Source organism: Astatotilapia calliptera, chromosome 12, assembly GCF_900246225.1.
Source record: "Astatotilapia calliptera chromosome 12, fAstCal1.2, whole genome shotgun sequence".
Classification (NCBI taxonomy): Eukaryota; Metazoa; Chordata; class Actinopteri; order Cichliformes; family Cichlidae; genus Astatotilapia; species Astatotilapia calliptera.
The window spans coordinates 33392890-33420627 of NC_039313.1; the positions used below are offsets into that span (position 1 = coordinate 33392890).

Consider the following 27738-nt stretch of genomic DNA (forward strand, 5'->3'; position numbering starts at 1 on the left):
TTGCTTTTCTCTGAACATTAGGAACCATCAGTAGTCATAATACTTTTCAGTTATTATCACCATTAAAGCGTCACTGAAGCCCCTTGAAACTCTAACTTCAGTTCCCAGAGGTCTGATCAACATTAATGGGAAAGGAAAAGCATCTGGAGTCATCTCAAAGTTTAAAAACAAAGTCTAGCTAATTGTCATTGTGTTCCTCTGAAAATTACCATCATTTCCAGCTGTGTTTTATTTTTTATTTATTTTTTTAAATGAGCATCAGTATTGGAGCATCATTGAAGCCCCTGAAAAATGCTCTCAGCTCACAGAAAGCAAGCTAATTTTCATTTTCATTCATGACAGCAACAACACTGGGGTAAAAAGTGTTTGAAGTCAGGTCTGTATGATTTAAAAAGATTGGACGGACTATTTGTGATATTATAATCTCAGGGAATGTACTTTTTCTTACATTTTAAGAAATATTTTTCTTACATTTATCACTTAAATTTCAAGAATATCACAAGCTTTTTTCTGTAAATGTACAGCTATATTGTTGGATGGTATGATTTTTTTATCCTCTGACTATAACATGCTTCCTTTTAACCACTGAGGAGTCTTGGTTAAAAACACTGGCACCAGTCATTCTTATGTAGGACCCAAACACAGCACCTAAAGATGGTTCAACCACCAGCAGGTGGCACCATACACTGCACAGACAACCAGACAACAATAAGTGTGTCAGAGAGGAAAGATTCCCCCCTGCAGAAACAGGATGTGTCCAGACATGGGGGTTTATACAGTCATGTGATCCCACTCTGCTCCTCCTTATCTCTTATGTAATCCCCATCTCAGCCGTGGGTTGCCCCCACCCACCCCTCACAACTGCTGACCTGAATATGGTAATTGTGACCACTTATCTGTAGAGGTATATGTTTTCTTCCTCTAGAAACTGATGTGCGGAGGACATAGATGTCTTGAGGAGTACAGTAATGAAAGTCTGTAGGTCTGTGTGATGGATTGTTAAGCCTGCACACGGCAGCTGTCACACCACTTCCTTGTTGGCAGTGTGTGGTGAAAAATTTGTGTTATTTTCCATTGCTGATGGTCATTAAAATGTAAGGGAGTGTTGTTAAGAGATCAATTTACTGAGGAAGTAGCATGCCTTTAAAATGGCCAAAAATGCTTTGTAGGCAGAAGAAAGACACAGATGAAGATAAATCAGGCTTTTTAATAATGAGCAAGTTAATAAAGCTGGATCAGGATAACACACTAATTCAGTTCAGCTTGAGGTTTGTTTATTTCTCCATCCACTACATTCTTTCCAGGCTGTTTAGTGCTCCCCTTCCTCAACCAAACTGCTTAGTGTGTCACTCAGGCCGCCCAGTAACAGATGAGTATTGGCTGGGTGCTTCTTATGGAAGCCTGTTGCTACCAAGAAAAGCAAATAAGCAGATATGAAGGCAGGCAGGCAGAAAACAAAAATTATAAATAATAATCATTGTAACAGTTTCTTACCTTTAACAAAGTTATTTTAAAAATTTATCAAAATTCATATTTAGTAAATTAAATTTTTGAGGTGATTGTCAAAAACAGCTTAGCTGGATGCTAAACTGTGACAACCAGTATCACATCACCAAAATGTTTTTATTGATTAATTCATTCATTCATTCATTAGGTGAAAAATTAACTAATTCGGCTTCATTCTTGATACATATAGGTAGGGCAGGGACAAGGGCAGTTAAAAACATTGGCACCGGTGGTTAGAATAAACACCATGGTGGTAACAGGGTCACTCTACGCCACTCTATACTTCTGTTTTAAGTATGATTAATTTGGAAATGAACAAAAAAAATAAAGGAAAATATGAGATAGAAGCCATTGTTATTCAGATTTTTTATGATGATGATGATAATGTGAGTTTGTGACAGCCCTATTAATTTCATAATTTTTAATTGTTTAAATTTGTTAGTGTTGTAAATATAAAATATAGTTCTAGATTGTTTCCCCCTTTTATATAAGCTACAATTTTACACATCAGTGAACTCCTTTTTAAAACACATTGTTTATTATGACTTTTATGTAATTCCATTTCATTTGAGAGGTTTTTACCTGCTGGTAAATTGTCTTGTTTCTAGGAACAAAAGCACAAAGGATAATCAACGGGCTTACCATAATTAAATTTTTCATTTTTATTATTTTTGGGGGTGATGGTTTAAATATATAATTTGTTTTCTTTTTAATTTTTTAAAATTTTACTTAACTAATCTTTTCTCCTTTTATAAAATGTTGTTTTAGTTAACTAATGACATTGCTTCATGTACCTGAATTCTCTACACTGAGAAATGAATGACTGAAGTTACGTGTGCCATGATGCTCAGGCTGAGTGGGTGGGAAGGCTGAGATGGTTTGGACATATGCAGAGGAGGGATAGTGGATAAACTGGACAAAGAATGTTGAATACATGGGTGGAAAGGAGGAAGACCACAGAGGAGGTCAGTGGATGTAGTGAAGAAGGACACGCAGAGGGTTGGTGTGATAGAGGACAATGCTAGGGATAGGGTGAGATGGAAACTGAGGTGGTGACCCTTAAAGGGAGCATCTGAAATAAGATACTTTCATAAGTTATTTTTTATTTACTAAGTAAGAAATTTTTTTTCATGAAAAATAAAATTATATTTTATATATGATAATTTTAATGATTAAAAATACTTGAATTTTGGTCAACTGATAGATGGATTCTTTTTTTTATTAGTTCGATGCCCTCATTCATTAATCTTTCTTTCTTGCTGGCATCAGTGGGCTTCCATACAATCTCCACTTACACCAATCATAACAATGAAAGGGGGCGGGGCCACATTGGGTTAGGTTGTCACTCTCATTGGGTAAATAACAAACCACCCACTTATTTTGAAGCCTGCCGTTTAGGAGTCACGAGAAGTTTAACGGTTAGAGAAGCTCAAGGAAAATGACACAAATGAACCGGATGAAAACGGCTTCACTGGAGTGGTTCTGACAAGCAGACGACGCCCGCTTGTATCACAGGTGCCGTCCCGTACTTTGTTAGCCCACCTGCACTCGGGGCGGCTCGAGGAACCGCTGTGGCTGCTAGCGAAGCTCGTTAGCCGCTAACCACCGAAGCTAGCGAGCTAACTAGACGAATCGCCCGACCAAGTGGCGGGCGTGAAGCTAACCACGTCAAGGCTGGTTTTGGAGGGCTGGTTGGCTGAATTTATTCCGTTGAGGAGTTTATTTCCGCCCTTCTTCTACAGTGCTGCTCTTCTTCCCCGTTTCATTGTGTCGGAGCGTCCTGACTGCATGCACGCATGCTAGCAACTGCCACAACTGGCTAGCGTAAGCTAAAGTGGCAGTTTTTGTTTTTGTTTTTGACGCTGTCGCCGGTACGAGATTTCGGAACGCGGTTGTGTCACCATGACGCGTGGTTATTAAGTGGACTTTTTAAATGTCGTGCAGCCCCTCTAGGAGAACCAGACGCGGAGCATGCAGGAGAAGAAGAGAGTCCAGATAAGTAGATAGGGGACGCGACCGAGTTAAACTGGACTGCGGAGTCGATTCGCCTCTGATTAGGGATTGCATTTTGGTTGGCCCTGACAGAGAAAGGAAAGGATGAAGAAGTTTTCGAGAATGCCAAAGTCTGAGAGCGGTGGGCTCGGAGGGGCATCCGGGTCCAGCTCCAGCTCCGGAGTCAGCAGCTACTTCGGGAAAGTGTTTTCAGTCGGCCGGTACCAAGTCACCGTGGAGGAGCTTGTTGCAGAGGGTATGTATCGCACATGCAGCTTAATGATGGTAACGGGTTTATTTTATGGCTCGTGTTTGTTCTACTGAACATCTCCTTGTGATAGAAGTAGGTCGCTCTCCTCTTCCAGGCAGTTGCCACTTAAACTGGGACACCGGGGATTTGGTGCATGGCTAGAATTAAAGCTTTCCCCATACAGCTGTGGTTTACATCTTGCTTCAGCTGATCCAAGACTAGGGGAGTGGAGAGGAGAAGGTGTGGGTTGCCCTCGGGGTCCAACCCTCCTGTGTCAACATAAAGCAGTGTAAAAGTCACTTTTGCCTTATCGAGAGTCTTTAGCAAGGGTTAAAACAGTTTTGCCCTCTTTAAAGCATTTGTGTAGTGCTTGTTTACAGCAGCAGTCCTGTCATTGGGTACAATGCAGGAGAAGATTTCTCTCTAATACGAGAGGGTACTCCCGTATTAGAGAGAAAGCCACACCAATCAGATGACCCCCTGTGAGCAAGCACTTGGTTATGGTGGGAAGGACAAACTTCTTTTTCTTTTTTTTTTTTTTTAACAGGAAGACTTCTCCAACAGAAATGGGCTTAGGGTGGGGCTCCCATCAGGCCTAGCCTGATTTATTTAGTTATTTATTTTTGGTGGGGAGACTAAGGGAAAAAAGCAAGCTATAAAATATTAAAATAAATGTACAAAAGCATTAAACATAGAAATCAAGAAATGGTGTTAAGCACATATGCATAGTCAGCTAAGAATGACCTACTCCAGGTTAGGACAGGAGGTACACATTATTAATACACACTACAGTAATAATTAGGAATGAACTAGTTTTGAAAGACTGATTTCCTGCTGTAGCTTGTTTTGAGATATTACATCTAAATGTGTGACACATAACTTTGAAATTAAAATCTTGAGAATAAAAACATTTTATCTAGTTTCATTTATCTATGCTTAGTGTGTGGTCACTTGTCCAAAAGCACCTGTTAAGCTGAGGAATCCCTGAACTCTCTGGCTGTGTGGGGAAATTTAAATCAAAGTAGAAGTCTTTCAGTCTCAAGATGTAAAAACCTACAAATGTGAACTTTTTTGTTTTTCCTTTTTTTGTCATTTAAATTGAGCTGTGAACTGTGTTGAAAACTTGGTACTGACTTTATTTGGCCCCTGGTTTTGCCTGCTCTCTACCACTTTTGAAGATGTGCTTTGCAAGACTTCTTGGAAAGATTTAAAAATTCCTTCCTGATTTTAACAACGCTTTGTGTTCAAAAATGTGTTCACAAATGTTGAAACCACCTCCAAGCACATTCAGCCAGCCGGGCAGAGACAAGAGGAAGTGTGGAAATAAACAGCTTTTGAGCAAGAGTTACTGGTTCACAAATTGTCCAGTGCTTATCAAAGCATATTGATTGAAAACATAATTAGAAACTTTAAAGGTAATTCAGCCAATTAGACAGCTAATTAGTCCTTAGAGTGGTTTTGTCAAACATGCAGCCCAAAAGCCACAACCTTCAAAACAATGGTGTCAAAACTGCCCCACTGGATGAGTTTGCAAAGAAGTCACTTATTTCGGCAGTTCCTTTTCTTTCAAATTCATGGTGTGGTAATGCCAGCTTCCCTACAAATACCTACAAAGTTTAAAGTATTCCTAAATATTGACCAGATATTTACCAGCCTTGATTTAAGAGTAAAGATTTTACACACATCAGATATTGTTTTGGTGTTTGCTAATTTTCAACTTGTTGAAAGCCAAAAAGTAGTTGATGTCAATCAGAAATATGCTAACATTTGGTTTTAGATTTTACTTCGGAAAGGTGGATATCTTTGCCCATTACGACGCACACCACTCGAGACGTTTTTGTGAATACTTTTGATGTGAAATGTAAAATCAATCTGGGAGGGGAAGAGAATTCCTCTTGTGTAGGAAGCAGTTGTTTTTCTCCTTTTTGTTAGAGGATAATGTGACTCTAATGAGATATTTCTGGGAAAGTGTTCTAAGAGATCATTCTCAAAATAATACATATAAATATATTTATGAGTAGCCTTTTTTTCTTTTTCTAGTTCCCCCTCACTGCTGACTTCTTATCTGATCACACTCAACAGCATGTTTGACACTATTTTACTCGATTGCTCAGATTTTCTCCCTGCTGTTTGAGGACTAATTTAGTCAAAGGGTGAGCCCTAAAACTAAGCTTAATCTGGGACAATTTTAAAGGAAGTTTAACCTCTCTGGTCCCACCTAAAATTAACCAGAAGAGACATTATAATCAAACATATTTCTCATCTCAGCCCATAATCGTTCTGTGTAAGCCTGTGCTAAGTGCCTCAGTGGTGACGAGCATGTCTCTTCATGCAGCTGTAAACACGCTGTAAACTTGATCTCACTCGCCCAAATTTAAAAACAAAACAACACAACTCTTCCTGCAAGCAGTCATGAGTCTGTGTCATCATATAATCATGTGCAGAGTCTGTGGCTGGTTTTTCTGCACTGTAACCTTTGCTCATCAGTCTGTCCCAAGCTAAAGAGCTGGGTGTCTGGACTGCATGGTTAATCATATAACAGAATATTTCATTTCACCAACTGTGCCTGGTACATTTGAAAGTAGATGAAATGTTAAAGTGGAAAAAGTGCCGGTGCCCGTGTGAAAGGTCTGTATGAAGGTCTAAAATCTGTTTATGGCTGTGAATAAGCGCTTCATTGCAGCAGTTTTTGTCTCCCTGAAACTTTTACTTCAGCTCGAGTAAAGATGACTTTTTAGTCTAGACCAAACTTGAATTTGCTGCGACTCATCTGGTCTTGTGATGATCTAGAAGAAACGGGAGGTTTTCATAGGTTGGTGGTTTTATTTATTTTTTTTTATCTTTGTCTCCGGATTTCTGCTGTCCCTCTTGAACAATGTTTTGGTTGGTTGTGTGCTTTGACTGATTGCTCTCTTACAGTATATTTCTGTGTTAAATTTATTTGTCCCATAACCTAACATGCACCTCCCTGGAAATTTAACAACATGTTGCCATCGACGCTGTTCATACAGGTATAAATACTGGCAATGGTGTCGGCCGCTGGCATAAGCCAAGTCGTAGACTCGACGTAGATTCATTACAGAAGCATAATACAGGGATTACTGTTGTCTGCGTGTTGTCTTATCAGGACAAGCTGTGTTGCACTTTAATCTAAGGCTCCTGGATTAGTGCAACCGCCATAATCATGATTTTGCTTCTTAATAATTATAGTTTAAAAAATTTAGCACAAATGTATAAATTAACATTTTTTTTAAAGCACCTGGGAGAGGGCAGCTTTATAAAATTTAAAAAGACAAACATGAAATGGTAATGTATGTTTGTTTACTATCATTGAATTTCATTAATGTGTCTGTTCTCTGTCCAGTTAAGTAGCTTTCTGATATGCAGTGTCCAGTGTAATACTTTCCCATACTGGCTCAGTAGATCAGAATTAATTTATATACATAATCTAAATTTGCAAAATTACGACTTACAAAGCTTGTTCCCTTTGAGACCCATTTTTCAGGTGTCAGTGAGACAGTTGCTGTCAGCCTTGAGCAAAGTTAATAAGACACTAATTTAAAGATTGATGCAAAAAAAGGCGGTTTTTGTTTCAACGTGTTCTTCATTCTCTAATGTTGTTGCTGTGTAAAACAAAATAGTGGAGGACAGGAGCAGCTGAAAAGATACTTTTTTCTTTGCAAATAATCTTTGTGAAACAGGTGATTTGGCAAAGGACTCTGTTTGCTGCTTCGCTGCCTCTTTGAAGCTACCTCACTACCCCTTCTGTTTGTTTCAGAGAGGCTTCGTCATAAATTATGACACCGACCAGACTCGTGTATATATTATCACAATGTTGTCATATATAAAAGCCCTGTATTTGTTACAGTGCTCGTCCCATGCTCTAACCATTCAGCAATATTGGACCTCCAACCACTAACCAATGCTTGCTTAAATGTTTGCTGAGGTTTCAGGGTTTGTGGCCAGAAAAGCTTGATCTGTTTGATCTTTGGTGAAAATGTTGTGTTACCTGCTCAGAGATTACAAGGCAACTTTGCACCAGGGCACATTTAAAAACGAGTATTACAGTTACAGTTGTACGCACTAAGTTGTCTTTTAGCCGAACAGCAACACCGATGCACAGTCAGGATAAACATGAGCAAGCACATTTCAGAATGTGCATTTGTGTTAAAAGTGAAAACAAATTCTGAATCAATTGCTGAGTCTGCATAACACGGGTTTGTATATGTGTAAAGTGAAACTAGTCCTGTAATGACAGCAACACAGTTGGGTTAAAATTACATGTGAGGCAAAGCTGCAGCTTTAACACTGGCTCATATTGAACTTCCTGCTATCGTAATCTGTTCAGATAACCCACATTGCATCAGTTTGTTTCCTGTCTTTTCATGATGCCTCCACACATCTAAAGATAATGAGCCTCAAGTCAGCAGAGACCACGGTTCTTGACTTGACTAAAACTAGATTCCTTTTGAGATTATTTCCTCTCATAGTCCTGGTGGAAATTCACAAGAAGAAAGCTGTTGCATTAGTGTGTAATGTTTGCTCTAAAAGGAAATGAACAAAGTCAAAAACACAAAAGAGGAAAAACTTACGATGTTTGATTTTATTGGAATGTCAACATGAGAAAAAGACTGACTTAAGACAGCACAGGCTAAGTTTTATGATCCTTATCCTACAGTTAATGAGGTTTACGTTTTCAGCAGACACTATAATAATAACTAGACTATACCGTTTATGGAAAAGTTGCAGTTGGATGTTTGTTAAAAATCTGAAGGGAATCTATTATACTTGTATCATAAAAAATGACAAAGGAGGAAAGAACTAAAAAGGAAGGGTTATTAAAAAATAAATCTGTCGCAACTAAAAAACTGAAAATGAGATTTATGAGCATTTAAATTTTTTCTAAAATTGACAAGTGAACTGTTTTTATCTCACGTTGTGATGAATTTATTGTGTCATTAGGTATTTGTCTGCAACACTAAAATCACTGGAAAAGTCTTTAAAAAAGACATACTGGAAGTTCAGTATGCTCAGTGTGTAATTCTGGGTCACTCATGCGACTGATGTCAAAGTACTGAATGGATCATGTGAGGTTTTTTAGAGTGGCTCATCTCTTGGTACCTCATTCAGCTATTATCCTGCAGCTGTGCCTGTTTAATGAAAAGCACGAGATTCCTGTAAAACCAAGCACACAGTTGTAGTTTGTAAGAAAATAGAAGCTGGGGCACTCCGCATAAAATCAGTCAAATCTGAAATGGTTCCAGGCTTCCCAAAATCACTTAATTTTTCAAAATCTGTTCAACAGCTTTAATGTTTTTAATGGAGCCATGCATATTGCAGTGAAATCACTAAAACAACCACTTCAAATGTCACAATCTAAAGCTAAAATAGTATTTTGTTCATAGTGAAGCTGCACTAATTTAATGTTTATGATGAAAAGTAACAGAAACAAGCACCGGTGCTCTGAATGTTGATTTGGTTTCTGATGATTAACTGGGGAAAACTTAAAATTGTGAATTTTTGGGGAAACCTTGATGTCGTATATCACCATGTAGGTAGGTGGCTGGTCAGAACAAGTTATGATGTAATAAAGGACTCCTTTTCACTGTATTTTCATACCCGGCTTATCTTGTAACGGTGTTTCCCTTTGCATTGCAAGACTTGCATGTGTTTTTCAGTCCTGAAATTTACATGGATATCTCCTGTAACGTTACGAGGGCTAAAAAAAATAAGTGCTGTAAAAACATTGCAAGTTGAAAAGTGCTTGAGGTCTGTAATACTGAAAATATTCCCATCATGAAGGTAAAATTTTGCTAAACTTAAATTTAAGTTATTATGTAGGATTTGGTTGAATTTTGAATGATCATACACCTTTGTTTTTAGTTTTTTTAAAAAGTGCAAATTTCAGTCCCCCTCAAAATAAAATTTTGTGAAGTTCAGAAGTTTTCTTAACACCATGTGTTTATCTTTTGGTTTTCCATTGAGACATCTGCCCAGCTGGACAGTTTGTACCCTCAGTCATTTCCCTCCACTCCCTCTTTAGCCTCTGTGGTTTCTCTTGAGCTCTGTGCGATGCTGTCTTCAAGAGGAACACAGAAGCAACTTGTGAGAACAGGATGCATCTGTGAGCAAGTCACTCTTTCTCTCCTAACTCTTTCTTATCGTGCACACTCCCCTGTCAGGGGCCTGTCGGAAAAGGATAGAAATTAATTTGATTAAATATGGGCTTGGGATAAGTCTGCACTACACCCAGTGGCCAGTTTTAGCTACAATTCTGAGATCTAATATAGAAGTTGCACAGTTATTTAGTGCTCTGTGAAGGTGTTAATGTTTAAAACAGTCTTTGTACTGATTCAGTTAATTTGTAGTTATATTTGTGCTGCGATTAGGAGGAAGTGACCAGACCTAAAATTTGCTGCGCACTAATTTCAGCAGTGTTACACAATTAGAAAGGATATACCACTGAAAGTTTATTAACTGGCAGACCTTTGTACGAGGCCATTACAGTGAAGAGAGAGCAGCTCAAATAATGACGTTGCAGAAGTAGACTGAAATGAGATTCTTCTATAGGGTGGCCAGGCCAAGCCTTATACATGGCTTATTTGGTGTCGTTTTGGCTTCATGCGCACATCTTCATTTGATCGAGTTGAGGACTTCACCATTTCAGTGATAAGTCATTACAGGGATTCAGAGAGAGGAGAAAAACTGCAGCAGCTTTAAAATATTTAGACATTCTGGGGAAACCCACTGAAAATCTGTGATCACGTTGGGTTATGTCTTCTTCCTGCTGATGCAGTTGTTGTGAATTGTGACACCTTATTGTGTCTTAAGCACCAGTGTAAATGGTTATGATGCTGCACTAATGTCACAGTTGGCACACGACAACCAATGCTGTGACCATCAGCACGGCTCAGGGAGGGAGCTCAGACCAGTTGCTGCTCTTTTATATTGAAAGTAGGTAGTTGAACTGGTTCTGTCATCTTGAGCAGGATGTCATTGTGAATCCAGAGCTTAGACATCCCATGTGACCCCGGGCTGCTTTGGGATCTTTCAGGAGGAACTGGAAAATGTTGCTCTGTAAAACTGGAATGCCCTGTTTAGCCTGCTGCCGGTGCGCCCCAGCTTCAGATAAGCAGAGTAAATGCTTGGATAGACTCTGTTGATTCTACTGTATTGTCAATGAAAGGGAATGTATCTTAAGTTTACAGCCCCTGACAACAAGGTCAATTAGCCTGTCTTGTGTATTTCACAGCTATAAAAGCTGGGTCGGTGGCTTTCATTACTCAATAAGTTTTGTAGTCAATAATTTTCTCTTTTCACCTGCAGTAAGCACAGGTAGGTCGATTTAGGAGTGTGCATTATGACAAATTACTGTTTTACACAGCAGACACCTGCTGCATAATTGACAACAGAAGAAGCTCCTCATAAGTGGTGTTGATGATGGTCACGTTTTTACAAGCGTTAAATTACATTAGCTTGGGTTTCACTGTACAGAAGTGAGTAAAAGGGATACTGTGATCCTTTTGGAGCCACACAGTCACAATCTCCTACAAGTTGTCCCTGAGGAGGAGTCTGAAATTTCATTTAGCTGATGCCTAGCTGCTGTTTGTAGATTTTTGCAGTTCTGGTGGAAAGCACATTCTTGTTATCATGACTTGTGTGTGGCTGATTACAGACGAGGCACAAAAAATGTTTTAAGTGATAAATGAACTGACATGACATGTGTTTTGTTTTAGTTACCATGCTAAACAAGCACATTTTCAGAGAGCAGATGATGTTACTTATCAATTGAAGCCTCGTGCGTACATTTTGCAAATGTGATTCTTCTGTTGTAGGTTTTTCCAGTTGGATGTGCTGTGTAGGCAAAAATTCAATAAAAATGTGTTGACTGTAGCTGGACAAACTGTCTCTGGCTAATAGCCCTGTAACTGCAGTCAGAATACTTCATTAAGCTGTTTGCTGAGCAGACACTGAGCATTTAGCAGGTAAACTGCCTCTGGAACATATCTTGTTGCATAATGGCTCCACCAGACCACCGGCCATAACAGGACTGCTGTACCTACCACCTCCTGTAGGTACAATTCAAACTGTTCATGTTGGCATGTGTTTGTAAATTCTTGGTAGAAACATCACTGCTGCTTTATAATTAACAGGAAGACCTTGGGTTAGTGGTTTCACTTCCTATGTTTGCAGTTTTACAAGCACATTAACTACAAGGTTATAATTCATCAATGCCTTGTTTAATGAGGGTCACCTCCACCTTTTAAGCACATTTGCTCTTGTTTTTCATACATTTTTCTCCAGTCTTTTTCATGTTGAAAGCTTCAAAGCAAGCTCATATCTCAGCTGACTAGTCTCCACATTTTACGTAACACAAGGATGTCGTAAAACACAACTTAACATGCTGACTTCACACACGTTCTGTTTGGTTTCACCACAATCTTGAAACGTATGCAGTTGGGGCTCTGTAAGTTACAGGCTCAAGAGTTGACAGCAACGTAGGATTTTCAGTCGTGACAGGGACTACGCAGATCACGTAAACAGGAGAAATGCAAACACAGTTGTCACGCAAATTGAACCTTGTTCTTTGCCACTTTTGATCTGGACCGTTGTCACGTGTTCACCACGCAAGCTTCACTACTAGAAATTTGCAGAACAAATTTATCAATGCAAATGAGGTCACATGAGAGCAGTTTGCAGAGTATATCTGATAAGTTCTTCAGTGGGATATTCTTCAGCAGCTTTGTGTTAGACAGGGGAAAATAACAAATGAAAGCTCATGCTAAATTAAATATACTGCAGATATATCTGCTTCCTTTTTGGGTCTGACACAGTTAAGATAAAAGGAAAAGAGTTTGGCTTGGGGCTGAGCGCTGTGGTTGATAATGGAATTAAGTAACAGTTTCTTTCCTGAGGTAGAGCAATGGAAAAACTATACTCCTAAATTTGGTGTGTTTACAGTAATACTGGTACGGACTTTCAAACTGAATACTCAATACTTCCACAACTTGGCAGGTTAGTGGTTTCACCATAATAATTTAAAGGCTCTACACACCTGAGTCAATGACGGGTGTTTAGGAGGAAAAAAAAATTAAGCTTCAGGTGACCTTGGTCAGTTGCAATGAAACAATGTTCACACAGTCACTTGCACACAGTAATATGTATTCACCCCCATCCACCAAGGCAGAATGCAATCAACCAATTAGGAAACGCTAACTATTAGGCACATCACACATGTGTACTGTTGGTCAGCTAACTTGAACATTAGTTTTGTAATTGAGCCTCTAGAAGCCAAAAGAAAACACACATTTTTAGCATTTCATTTATCAATAACATCCGGTCACAATACTTAAGTTTTCAAACTTGAAATCGAAAATTGTTCTGTGTCGGGACAAAAAGTTGCTCTTTCTCTTCTAGTGCAAAAAAGACCATATTTATAGGTTTTCTGAGGTAGTGCTGTGCTTCTCGTGACTTGATTCTGGTAAGGTAGACCACCACTATTTCTTCTTAGTTGCTGGTAGACTTTTCTCAGCTTCAGTCTGACTTTTAAGAGAAACATTTATTTATTTATTTATTTATTTTAGACAAATAATTGTGCTGACCTGTTAAATTAACACTCTTAATGTTATGGGCAGGCAGGACCAACAGGACTGATGTTTGCTAGGTCCAGATTAACATTTATTGATAACTGTTTAACACTTAATAAAGCTCATGTGTCAATGTTTCAACAGCATCTGATCTGTTGAAATTGCTCATAAAATGTTCAGCGTTGTGAACGGCGACTAGGGTTCATGAGTTCTAGTACTAGAGAAGGGAGGGGCTGTTCACCTGAATGCCTGTCTGCCTGTAGGTCTGCGCAAAGCTGTGTGTTCATTGGAGTAAGCAAAGATGGCACTGTTGGCAGTACATGTGCAAATGAGTGTCTAATCCGATAGTCATTTTTAATATTGATTAATATCTGATTATCAGTTTTATTTATTTTTGACAACCCTGCAGCCTGATATATTTGAAGAGATGTTTTCTCCTTCTTTTACTTCTTCTGGTAGAAGAAACTGGTAATGTGGTCTTAAAGACCAGGGTACAGGAACCTGTAAGCGCTGAGATGTTTTGTTGGTGTTAATAGGATTAAAAACAAACAGGAGCAATAGATGATGGTATCCACTGGTTTCAAAGCCTCAGCTTTGGAACTTTGGAGTGGTAAGAAATCGGCTCACACTGGACTTTTAAACTGTGCAGTGCCCCCACACTGACACAGATACTTAATAAACAGTGCTTATCTGGCATGGGTTCTAGTGCAGTTTCTGGTGCTTTGTTTTATAATGCTCTATAATAATGTTGCTCTCTATAATGTTGACCGTACAATGCTGGTCTCCGTCAAACACCGGATCAGTGTCTGTGTGCTACTTTGTGCTGTAGCCCAGCTGCGTATAAAGGAAGCAGGGATCTGCTTGGAGTGCTATTCTGCTGTTGAGCTTTAAAAATTGAATATTTAATAAGTTGAACTGAAGGAAGCAGACCATGAAATTGGCAAAATAAAACAAAATGACACCCAGTATTCTAATGACCCAACCCTGTGGGTCTTGTGGTGAGTCTCAAACAAATGAAGATAAAGCGCTCGTCACTCGTACAGGAAGCGTCTTAAGCTATGCTTTTTTCCCCACCCCTTCCTTTCTCATCCATCAACAACGAATGTGTTGAAAATAATCAAATATTGCTCAGTGTGGTAAACATTGTTCTCCGGTCGATCAGTACATCTGCCAGGACATCCATGCTGTCTACGCTAATCAATAAAATCACATTAATTTTTTTCCTGCGCTGAGCTTGGATTAAAATGGATTGAAATTTAGAAATCACACACCATAATCATGTCGGGATGCTCAGAATATATAAATATTATATGATGTGACATAAGAGGAAATTATAACTCATTTGATCCTCCCTCTGCCAGCACATCGTGATGAAAAAGCATCCCATCTACGATATTAGCATACTGTAATGGTGATGAATGGGCACATTGTGCCTCTTTGTTGTCTTATTCTAGCACCGTAGAAAGAATGCTGGTACGACACAGCTCTCGGTCCCGTGATGGGCATCGCTGCCTTTGTGCTTGCTCATTGAGGCCTTCTGTCTCTGCCTCGCTGCGCTGCCCGCCATCCTCTTTGTGAAGCTGCAAATGAATAATTTTCTACCAATTCACCATGAGCTGGTTTGCAGCGGGCGGCGAGCCAAAGGTGGGAGTGAACTCGGGTCATGTGGAAACAGAAAGACATTGATTGATGTGGACATTCACTACAGCGCTTTAACATGAGCCCACTTTCAGTGATGGATTTGGTTTTGATCAGTGTATTGACGAATGGTGGGTTTTATGGCTGTCTCTTTGAGGCGCAGCAAACAGTTTACTGGATTTACATGGTAAATGTGTAAATTAACAGTCAGATTCACAGGATGCTGTATTGCTTCTTGTATTTTTTTGTTTTTTATTATGAATTAAATCATTGGTGGTGACCATGAATGACGACTGCTTTTTGTTAAGTATTCATTGGAAGGGACCTAATGTTAATATGCCATCATGTCTTGTGCATAAAAACACGTTTCCTGCCCTGCTGTAATGTAGAAACTAAACTCTGAACTCATTGGACCACATGATAGTGAGTCAGAGGTGTTGACCACACGACCCTGGTCTGGCATGGGCTGTTCGAAACCTGACAAACATTTATCCAATTCAGAACCATTTCATTCTTTAAACCATCTAAGCACTGCTTATTTATTCATTTTGTTTATTTTAAAGGGAGAAAACACTACAGAATAACTGGATAACTAAATTAAAGAATAAATGGAATTTGCTTTTTGCATCTATTTTGCTCTGGGTTTTGAGTATTTGCTTGTAAACCAGTTGAGTGGCACATACTGGAACACAATATCATAACAGCTTAAAGGCGAAGCTCTTATTACTGTAATTTTGCTGTTTATGGTGCCAGTTACTAGGATTTAATGATAAATGAGAGAAACACAAGGTGTAAATGTGTAATTGGCCAAAATATGTCATCAGTGATTGTGTTTGTGTTGACGGGTTTGTTAAAGTTTACATCAACACTGAAGAACACATGGTGACTATTTTGTGTGCATTTTTGGTTCCGCAAATTAAATTTCTTGAACTGAATTGTTTGTGCTGATGTGTAAGTAGTTTGAGCAGAAAGGCAAAAGGGCTTCAAACTTTCTCAGCCATCAGAGTCTCCTCACAACGTGGCAGTGGAGTCTAACCACCCCTTGTCCTGGATTTTATTTGTCTTAATTACAACGCTTTCATCAAAGTCTGGGTTTATCCTAAATTGTGGCTCAGAGGTTGTCATGGTATTGTAGTGACGGTGATGGGATTTTTATTTTTCCCACTGAGGAAAAGAACAATCTTTGCCTAAAGTCTGGCAAGTAAAAATAAACTGAATAGTTTCTTGAAAAGCACAAAGACTTAACTGATTATCCTTTTATTTCGTTCAGCCTTTGGATTTTAGAGCACCAGCACAACTGGCCTGTACGGCGTCACCCCTTCGTCCCTCCCATTTCCATCATAAACCCTTCAAACCACTTTTGTCTGCCTGTTCAGTTGTAAACACTGCTGTTAAGGTAAGACGTATGAGAGCCGACTGCCAGAACCTTCCAGCTCAGTAATCCCAGGATGAAGAAAGTGTAGTCATCGCCTCATGTTGCCTTTTATGGCGCTGCCTCTTAGAAAAGCTTTTTTACATACTTACATGTGGTTTTTTAAAGTGCTTCTCAGCATCCACTCGAGTCAGGGTAGAAGTGTGATTGACTGCAAGGCCTTGACTGCTGCCAAGTGAAAAAATAATAACTGAATATGTAATAGGAAGAGTCCAGGTTGGAAGCTGTATGAAGGGATATTGTCGGGTAGATGGCTTAGTAAGGGGAAGTATTTCATTTTTCCAGAAATCTTTCTTTTAGACCTGTTTTATTTACATGACTCTAACTCCCGACATTAGTTGCCCTAAGAACCTGAATACAGCAAAGTAAAAACCCTTCAATATAACAAGGAGAACCCCCAGCAATCAAACTGTCCCCTGTGAGCAGCATGACAATGGTGGAGAGGAAGACTCTGGTGTGAGAGGAAGGAGTAGAGAGGATATGGGAATGTAGAGAAACCAACAAAACGTATGCATCGTGGCAAATAAACACATCTGGAGTGAAAAGAGGGAAGTGGAGAAGAAATGCTCTGTGCATCATGGGAAATAATTTAGCAGTCTGCGCTTACAGCAGCATAACTAATCGATGGTTCAGGGTCACATGATGCACTTCTAACGACGAGCTTTATCAAAAAGGAAACTTTAAAGCCTCATCTTAAAAGTAGAGTGTGTCTGCCTCCTGAATCCCTATGAGCAGCACTAAAAGGGGCTCAGCTCGGCGCCTGTAAGCTAGTTCGACAGGAGAAGTGCCTGATAATTGAACGTTCTGCCTCCAGTTATTTTTCTTGTCAAAGTTTTCATGTTAAATACAATAATTGGCTTTTATAATGAAAGTTAAAGTTTCAGATACTGAAATGACCATATAGCTATATATATAAGTAATCCTTATGAGGCAAATGTTTCATACTGCTGTTGATTCTTGGTTTCTGAATGTCTTTCTACTTAATGCTCTGTATGAGGTCATAGAAGGTGGACTATCCTAAAAATGGCCATTTTATGGACACTCCTCTGGCTGAGAGCACAAGACCCCCACCCAGCTGCTGTCCAAATCTTCTGTTTGAAATGACCAACCAATAAGAGAAAGATTTGCTTTAAGGGGACTGAAAGGGAGTTAGAATTGCTTGGTTTAGACTGTAGAAAGATGCTTATAAATAACTTTTGTATCTGACCACTAACTAGGGGTGGGTTTTGATTATCGATTAAAATCGATTCTGGCTTGGATAACGTGATACAGATTTATTAAAATCCTGACTCGACTCTTAAATATTAAATTTATTTTGCCCGAAATGCAAGATTCTCAGGTTTAAACCTCACAAAATTTCAACAACCACCAAACAGTAAATGAGAGCAGGTACACGGATTCTGCACTAAGATGTAAACACAAAGCGCGGAGCCGCTGACGCATCAGAATCGGTGAGATGTCGCCTTTCTCACCCGACAGCACGGTTGGAGCTGAAAGCCGACAGCTCGCTGATTGTGATCCGTCGGCGGGTCTGCGCTTTGTGTTTACGTCCTTTTTGCGCTGATTCAGAAGCTGCAGGTTTGATCTCTCTCCAAACAATATTGACCTAACCAGCAGCAAAAGAAGATCCAAACTGCGCTTCACATAAATATCGTCATGAATTCCCTCTTTGTTTTTCTGTTTTGCTTCCACCACGATAAAATCACACTTCATGTAGAGCTCTCTCTATCTCTCTCTCTCTATACTTCAAGAACAGTTTCCTGTCTAAAAATCCTATTTTCTGCATTATTCGCTTGTTTATTACGCACAAGTCTAGCGTTGTTTACAGCGCTATCGGCCGCTGTTTTTTTCCCCCTTTGCTTACTTCCGAAAAGAGAGCCTCATTTCTGCTGTTCAATAAGCTTTTGAACAAATTTAAACTTTTTAAAATTATGCAAAATTGTGAAACTCTCAGCTGTGTCTCTAATAAAACCTCTAACTTTGCTCTGCTTCACTTCAGCAGCATCAGGTAATGTTCATATGTTGATTAATGACTCTCTTTCGTTTTTGATCTACGGCAGAATATTTTTAAGGTCGTCTGCTATAAAATCCCAGGCCAGGAAAATCTTCATGTTTTTCTGTGTCATCCTCAGCTACTTTGACACAAAGGCATCCGCTGTGATCCTTACACTTTTGATAACGTCTCGCAAGTGTCAGCTTTCTTTTTATAGATATAAAAATATGGAAATGTACTGATACGTAATCAGAGTTATATTTCTGACTGATGCAAAATTTCTGCGATTAAAATCGAATCGAATCGTGGATCGAATTGATTCTAGAAATCAGTGACGATACCCAGCCCTACCACTAACTTATATTTATAACTTGCTTTCAAGCCTGTAGTGCAAAGTGCATTCATTAACTGGTAGATTTCACCAAGGTTAAGAGAGGTTTAGCTTAATTTGTGTAAAGAAGCAATGATTTCTGTGAAAATCTCTAAAAAGAAATTTTGAAAATAGCCAGCTTAGGAGGAACTAGAGGAAGTAATTGGAAGTTGGGCAACTTGGCCTACTTTCCTGAGATGCTGCTTTTGTGATGTGGATAAGCAGTGGTGGCTGACTACTTAAAATTAAAAAAGTATTATCTAGGTGTTCTCTCCAAACTCTTCAGGATGCCAATTATCTGCTCCCTATAGGATTTTACCTGTTCTGTTTGATAAAGAAATGGTTATAAAATATTGTGTTATACAGAAGACGGATTGCCCTAAAACTTCATAAAGCATGAAATTTGCAAATCAATAAACCATTTGCTGTGCTGCTGCTGTGACCATCCTCCAAGCACAGTGCTTTGGAGAAATAGCTTTAGAGTGCTGTCCTCCCTCACAGGAAATAATAATCACAGCATGGGTTTTTGCAAAGCATGAAAACATCATGTGAACAAACACGTACCAGGACGTGTCAAGTGAAAGTGAACTCTCCATTAACAGAGCTGTGAAGACAGCATGATGTAATTCAGTAAGAACACCACTCACTGCTACATGCAACACATACTTAAACTCACCTGTGCAACATGTGCACACAGTTGATGGAGAAAGCCTTTATTTTAGGAACGCTGCTTAAAATTCACCCTTCTAACTCAAATTTTCAGCCTTTGTCTTACAAAACATAAAATAATGCATTAGCTTTTCAGACATTAATCTCTGGGAAATCAATTTAACCAGCAGGTTGCTCTTTAAAATCCACAACAGATTCAGTTGTCACTGAAATGTGTGCTTTTCAAAACCCTTAACATCAAAATGCGATCTGCCTCTTAAGTTATGACCAAGTCCCAGTTCCAGATGTTGAAACATGCCAGATTTGGTGGTTTCAGCTGTTGCTCTTGTATCTGAGTATACCTTTGATTCATTTTACTTTAGCACGCTCACAGCAGCCCACTATCGCATCTGTGCTTTGGCACAGCGCCACCCTCACCTTTGACAGTTTAAAAATAGCTGACCTTGGTTATCTTCTTACTGTCGTCCTGCATACTTAACTCGAACAGAGAAGGACACTTGTTTCTTTGAAGCATTTCAACTCCAAGTAGGCTGACAACTGTGAGCAGATGAGGAACAGCTTTTAATTAAGCAGATTTGAATGTTATCTTGAACCATATTTAATCAAAAATAAAATCCAAAACCTGAATTCTTACTTTTATTTGGAATTGGATGTATTACAATTTTCTATCTTGAAAGGTTTAGACAAAATGACATGGTGGTGCAGTGTTTCAGGAAAAAGTGCAGAATCTCTCGGCTGCCTGCTAAAAACAAGCCCCTGTCTATTTTTAGGTGTGAGTGTTACTGTAGTCTAAGTTTTGAGGACATACGAGAAACTGATTAAGCTGTGTCCTTAACCTAAACTGGGTTACAGGGGCGTCGTGTTTGCAGATAGATGTCAGTGTTGAAAGAGCATGAAAGATCCCGGGTTAGATGGTCTGTGTTTTGGCTACGGATGGAAATAAGGCAGTCTAACCTTAACGTTGGCTCCTAGTTTAAAATAGACATTTACTTTGCCCATACAACACAAAACACACGTTCCTTTTATATTTGATTTCAGAAATACAGCTTTGCTATAACTCAACATTCGCAAATTGCATGTTTGCAAATGTGTTGGCCTGCCAAGGAGCAGGTCTTTCTCGCATTAGTCCGTATAATACCAGCTCTCAGAGGATTTGCTAAAATACTGAGGATCAAAAAGTCATTATCGGTAATTAGCAGGAGCAGCTGGCACAGGTTGGGGAAATGGACAAAGGCCCTGAAGTCGGTTAATGAAAATCCATTTTCTGTATTTATTGTGGAAAAAATGTTGCCAGTTAGTCTGCATGAAGATGTGAGCAAAGTGTTTTATCTTTGACTTGTTTTTCAGTATTAGAGCAGATGTAACTTCAGAAAGAATGACCATTTTCTGCTGAATGACATTATTGAACATCTGGAAAAATTAAATTTCAAGTTATGTTGGAAATTTAAATTGGATTGTTTCTCCCGTCTTGGGTTATCCCAGCCTGCTCACTGCTCATTTGCTGTAAACTGCCCCCACTCCTCACGGGTTGCAGGGGGCAGCCATCTAAGCAAAGATGCCCAGACCTTCCTCTCTTCCAGTCATGCCCTCCATCTCTTCTTTGGGGGAACACACTAAGGTGTTCCCAAGCCAGCTGAGAGCCATAATCTCCCCAGCAAAAACACGTCGACTGAGAGGCCTGACCTCGGTCTTGGAGGGGCCAACTCACATCCCAGCCTCTTCACACTTGGCTGTGAACTGGCATAGTGTGAAGTGGAGTTTGTGGCTCTGTTGAGTGACAATCTGCAGAAAGCAGAGTTGAGAACTTCACAATGCCAAACTTGAAACCCTTTGGTCCTTGATATCTGGTTTTTAGTCTCTGTGGTCCAAATAGCTTCTTATGCTAAGTCTGTGCATGATGGGTAAAAAGCATTTAAAGGCACACATTAAAGCGTGGGTTGCAGGTTTATCTGTTGGTTTATACGACGTAGTGATAAAGAGTTACATGCATACCAACATGGATGTATATACACCCACGGGCAATAAAATCTGTGGGAAACACTGTTCACTTCTCATAGTATTTATCTGTAATGAAAATGAGTCAAGACATTGTTCTTCATGGACTTCACATTAAATATTTGTAATTTTGTTGAAGGTAAGGCTGCTTTATCATTCACACAGCCTCAGTACAGATTCCAGGAATCTTACACTGTTGATGTAAGACATTTTTAAGCTTTTTGCTTGTTAGCCAAATCAAATCTTTCCAAGTTGGATTCTTGAGAAATTAGACTTGAGGCAAATTCAGAGAAAAGGGCAAAGATGAGATTTTTTAGGTGAATGTGGCACAGAAAAAAATTCTGCAAAGAACAACTTTTTTCTTTTTATCCAGTTTCTCATTTTTATAATTTGAAGTCCATCAGTAACAAAGAATAAAGGCCCCTTATGTTCACACAACATTGTTACGAGCTTAAATGAAAGTTTTACTGGCTATTCCAGGCTAGTGTCTCTTATCTTCAACCCTACAACTCTTTTAGGGAGAGACTTTTAGGGGAGGGGATGTGTGTTCATGTTGGGGTACAGGGGCCTCAAAGAGGAAATACCTCAGCCTGCTAAAAATGTCCTCCCAAAGAAACGGCTTTGTGCTTTCTGTACTCAACTAGATGTTTTGCTTTTGTTTGTCTGTTTGTGACTTTCAACGACGTGTTTGAGTTTGTAGTGCTGTGGTTTGAAAAGCAAGAGGCAGAAAGAAACAGAAAGATGGTTGTACGGTGGTTTGTTATCACCGATGACGTCACTCTTCAGAAGGAGAACATCTGCGCCTCGTGCCTGAGCACAAACCATAAATGTATTGTCTTTGCATGCTGCTAAATCCCCTAATCCTCCCTCACTGAGACACTCCTATCACTTCAGAGGTTTTTCTTTCTTTCCTGTATAAAAGGCGTGCTGAGTGTCTGTTTTCTAAAGGCTGTTCAGATCCTCTTTCAAGCCTCTTCCACAGGCTGTCATGCAGGCTGTCCCAGTTTGTCAGGCTTTTCAGTGATGTCAGGGTCCACAGCGCTAGATTCAGGGCCAGGGAAAATTTTCTGGTAATTACAGCCCTCGCTCGGCACCAGGCTTTAATGTGAGTCTTCACCCCCACCCCCGTCTTGGCCTCATTGACTTGGGGTTTTCCTCCCAACTGTCATTGACAGCTGACCGTGTATTCATGGGGAACTACTTGAATCATTTCTCTGCAGTACAGATGAGCAGTAGGGGAAGTAAAATAACAGTGAGTTGTGGCTAATGGCTGATGACTCCTGGAGTAAGTCATCCCTATCCCCAGGACTTTAGTACACTGAGTGGATTTAGGAACGCCAAACCAGAATCACTGTGAGACTTTCTATTTCAAAATTAAGGGGAATCTCATTGCTTAATCGCTTCCCACAGGAGGGATTTATGCACTGAAGAAGATGCTTGTTTTGAGCTTAACTATAATGGTCATACATTGTCTTATTTAATAAATTTATTTACCTTTTGTTCTTCAGTTTCTCCTCTTTCTTTTATCTGTCATCTCAGTAGCATTTTTAAAAAAAAATTTATATATATAGATATAGATATAGATATAGATATAGATAGATAGATAGATATATAGATATAGATAGATAGATATAGAGATAGATATAGATATAGATATATAGATATATAGATATATAGATATATAGATATATAGATATATAGATATATAGATATAGATAGAGATAGATAGAGATAGATAGATATAGAGATAGATAGATATAGAGATAGATATATAGATATAGATATATAGATATAGATATAGATTTATTTATTTATTTATTACAAATTGAGGAGCTCATTTCAGCAGACATATTCTTAATCCGTTGTGTTTTGGTTATTGCTTCATGTGAGCGTCAACTTCCCCAGGACTGATGTATGCAGTTGTCGTTTTAGCTTCCTGAGCAGGTTCCTCGTCAGATTTTAGCTAAAGGACCATTTTGCATGCTGGCAACTTCACATCTTGGAAGCCTGTCTGTGTATGCTGGAGGAACTTGTTGAAATAAGCTTTACTCTCTAGGTGTGAAGATCAGTTTACTTGCAGCACTTCTTGCCGATCATTCAACACGTGGGGAATTTTGTGCATTACACGTGTTAAGCCCTGATTTTAATTCACACTACTAAAAATAAAAGACGCATAAAGCTGCTTTTATTTTTATTTGTTTTGTAGATGCTTGTGTGTGTGCAGGTGTTAGATAGCAGCTTTAACACTTTTTTTTTTTCTGTATGTATTTTTACTTTTAAAGTTTTGGTCCTTTTAAAATTTGTTGAAGCTAGTAAGTATCCCTAATCCAGTGCAGAAATCTGCTCATAGATGTTATTGATACAAGCTGTGACCCCTCCCTCGTTCATTGCAAACTGACAAACTCACTGATCCTGGCAGCTAGAGTGGCTGTCACAGCCTCAGCCCACACTATCCTACAAACATCTTCATGTCTTCCCGCTGGCCTGGTGTGTGATTGACTGAGGCCATGTGCTCCAGGACCAGATTCCTACTAAATCAGCCCCTGGGCCTTTTGTTGCCCCCATGACTATGCCAGCCACGGAAGTAGTACGCCATTGAATGTATTATTCTCTTAAGTGGCTCTGGGTGGAATGGTTTGTTTTAGAAAGGCTTTGTGCCCAGCATACATAGACTTCCTGGACAAATGAGGGACTCCGACATGACAAAAGGGTCTTTCAGTGTACAGGAGACGGGCTTCTCTGACAAGAAATTGTTGTCTTGTCCTCATTATCAGATGCTTTATGAGGTTATTTATAAGAATTAATAAAGATGAAGACTAAAAACGCGAAGTCATATCAAATCTAGTTTAAAAGTGAAATGTGACGTTAAAAGAAGAAGCTAAAATGATTGATGGTTTTGTTACTGTTAACTATCTACAGCCTTACTGTTGTCTCATGTTTTCGTTGTTATGGCATTCAGCTGCTTCTCCAGAGAGGATCTTTGTTCCCCAGGGTTGATGTACTCCAAAGGCACCTTCTTAGAGTGCGGCAGGAGACTGTACTCCTTCTGCTGTGGAACAGAACAAGTACCAGTGCAATAACAAGTACTACTGTCAACAACTTCATTACAAGACTGATTCGGTCATAAATAATGACCAGTATGAGGGAGAGGAATCGGTTGAAGCAGACCTCCACAGATTACAAAATTAGCACAATTCTGTCTGCATTGTTTTTGTTTTGTTTATAGTGGTTTTGTTGACATGCATGCGTCTTTATTGGTCTTAAAGACATTCATCGGAAGTTATCACAGGTAAATCTTTTTAATTTCGTACATTAAAGTGGGATGGTCCTCTAAGAGAACAGAAGAAAGCAATGTATGGTGTGTATTTACAATGCTTTAGGCAAACGTCAAACCATTGCATGATTATCTCTGATTAAATTCAGTCTCAGGACTTTCTGTTGTTAACACACTGAAAAACTAGATTTAAAAATTACATCCTGATTTTTATATTATATAAGTTTATATTTGAATATCTGCAGCTACTGTTGCTCATGCTTTCCTTAAATTGCGAACGCAGCTGTGCTTCCTGGTCTTTTATACGCAGGTCTCACTGATATAAATCTCACTCTCAGTCTACGTCCACACTAATGTGTTTTCAAACGAAAACGCATCGATTTCTCTCCGTTTTGGCCTCCCATCCACACTGAGACGGCGTTCTCCCCAAGGAAAAACGCAGCGTTTTGAAAACGCTCTCAAAAACGCATACATTTCAAAACGGAGCTGCCCCGTCGCAGTGTGGCCACTCGAAAACGCAGACTTTCTAAAACGATGACGCATTTTAGTCATTTGATGCAGTCATGTGACCAATTAAACAAAGATAGCGGAGGGCATTATACAGCAGTTGTTTTGATTGCTCTCAATTTTGAGAGCCCTAAATAATAAACATTAATATCAGTTTGTACATGCTCCAGATAGCTTTTCTTCAACTTCTTTAATTCTCACTCGCTTTTGCGCAGGACAGTAAGCATTTTGGGCCGTTTCAATGTGGACGGACAACTCTGGGTAAACGACTGAAAATGCTAGTGTGGACGAAAACACCGTTTTCAAATCTATCCGGGCCAGTGTGGACATAGCCTCAGTGGGACTCTTTTTAAATAAAGAATTAAATAATCATTAAAGTAATTAGCGGACAAGTAGTAATAAACATCTGAGACAAAACAGTTTCTGGTCTTTTTCCTGACATTGCAGGTTGTGTACTGTGAGATGTCCCAGATACTCATGACTCAGGGTTTTGTTGTGTATCATAACCAATAACAAAATGCTTGTGGTCGGAGATGAGCCGATAATTTGCTCCTGTTGCGATTATCTCAGTCAGGAATAATCTTGCAATCAGTGCTGCTCATCTGATATTACTTATTTGCACACCTCAAAGTCATCATGACAACTGCCTCAGTTTACTAGACTGCACATCGACTCATCAAGGGTTTAATGCCCTAAAATCTCTACTCTCTATTCATTTACCTGCTTTGCTGTATTTCTCCCATGTGTCCTTAAACAGACTGCTCTTTTCAGTCTCTTGGCCCTTTGCCTAAGCAAATGGATTTCTTCTTATAAAATCTGTCACCCTGTCCATTTCAGCCTCCACAACATCTTCTTGCCTGAAGTTAGATTTTTACGTCTGCTTCCTGAATCTTTGTGGCAAAGTAGCTTACCTCAAGATGACTCACAGGTAGCTTTTGCCTCAAACAGCAGGGCCATAAAGCATGCTGCACATCACAAATGATTTGGTTTTTCAGCTTGCAGAAAGTCTGCAAGAATGACTGCTTCCCAGTGTCTTAAAAAGGATCTCTTAAATAGGAGCCTAACCCACCATTTGATTCAGTTTTCTGTCTCATGGCTTTGTACTCATCTGCCTTGTTACAGGAAATCAATTTAATCAAGGCACGGCAGTTTGGAGTGACCATCAAGCTGACCTTAGCGCGCTGGGCAGACCAAAGCAAATCAATGAACAGCATCCAGCAGCCGTAAACGGCTTTGGCTCTTGTACTTGGCAGAATTTCTGTTTTGCTTCAATCTTGAAATGACAGCCTGGCTGCAGATACAGCTGCTGAGCAGCGACAGTCATGCATCCATTTTATTTTTATATGAATATGATAGTTATCCAGTATGACTGAAATTGTCGCAGGAAGTCAACGGGGGGTAAATTAAACTGCAACCATAACTGGTGATTTCTGAAAAAAACTTTGTTTTAGACTGTCAGGAATTTAATTTACTTAATTTTATTTATACAGCACAAAATCACAACAACAGTCACCTCAAAGTGCTTTATATTGTAAGGTAGACCCTACAATACATACAGAGAATAACCCAACAATAATATGACCCCATATGAGCAAGCACTTTGGCAACAGTGGGAAGGAAAAACTCCCTTTTAACAGGAAGAAACCACCAGCAGGACCAGGCTCAGGGTAGGCTTCCCTACCCCTTCAAAGGTCTATTTATTGCTTAAGACTTATTTTTAAGTAGTTTACTCAAAAAAATGTTTGATTCCACCGCATTTCAGAAACATTTCGTAACCAGTCCACTCATCCTAGTCCTAGAAGCAATCAAAGCTGGAAGGAAAACGCTGCAGACGAATATTTTATGCATGTGATGGGTATAATCACAGGTTTAAGAGTTAAAGGCTTGCACATCTGCAGGTCTGTCTCAAACACCAACTTACCATGACTTGTGAACAAGACCATGAGACACTTAAGCTCTCCCAACCCAGAGGAATTAATTCAGTGTTTTATTATCTGGAAAATTGTAGTAATATGTCACTTTGTGGCATTTATAGAAACTCTAGTGAAAATGTGGGCTGCTTATCCGAACAGTCAAACTTTAGTCTCAAGAAACCTGTTGTACGATTTCGTAGAATCACCAGTAATGATCAGATTCTGGGCATTTTTGACACTGCCAATCCCGATTGAAGGAAAGAGTAGAAAGAATAGACCCAACTAGTCTCATTTTGAATGCTGTTATTTTATTTGCAGTGTCACATTTACACTGAACACAGCTCTAACATAGCAGCTTGTCCTCTTGTCTTTAGCTCCCTGTTTTGTTCTGTTCTGAGCTTGTGGGATGACCTCATCCACTCCTTCCAATCTGATAATGTGTGCTACATTAACACACTGTTGCGACCACATATAAGCAAACACTTTGCTTCAGTCTGTTTATGTTCTCTTTGCCAGACCGGGGCTTGCTGTCTTCTGTTTACTGTCCTCACAAGGACACACAGATGTAACCGTCATTAATCAGATACACTTATGTAGCACTCCCCTCATTAA

General features: G+C 39.4%; 1 protein-coding gene across 1 annotated transcript in view; it reads left to right on the forward strand.

Annotated features, from left to right (window-relative positions):
- The first annotated feature begins 2850 nt into the window (after positions 1 to 2850).
- The window catches only part of bmp2k (BMP2 inducible kinase), a 56037-nt gene continuing 31149 nt past the window's right edge, over positions 2851 to 27738 (forward strand). Inside the window, exon 1 of the mRNA XM_026187690.1 lies at positions 2851 to 3754. Coding sequence (XP_026043475.1) covers positions 3604 to 3754 — 151 coding nt within the window. The 5' untranslated portion in view covers positions 2851 to 3603. The remainder of the gene's footprint in view (positions 3755 to 27738) is intronic.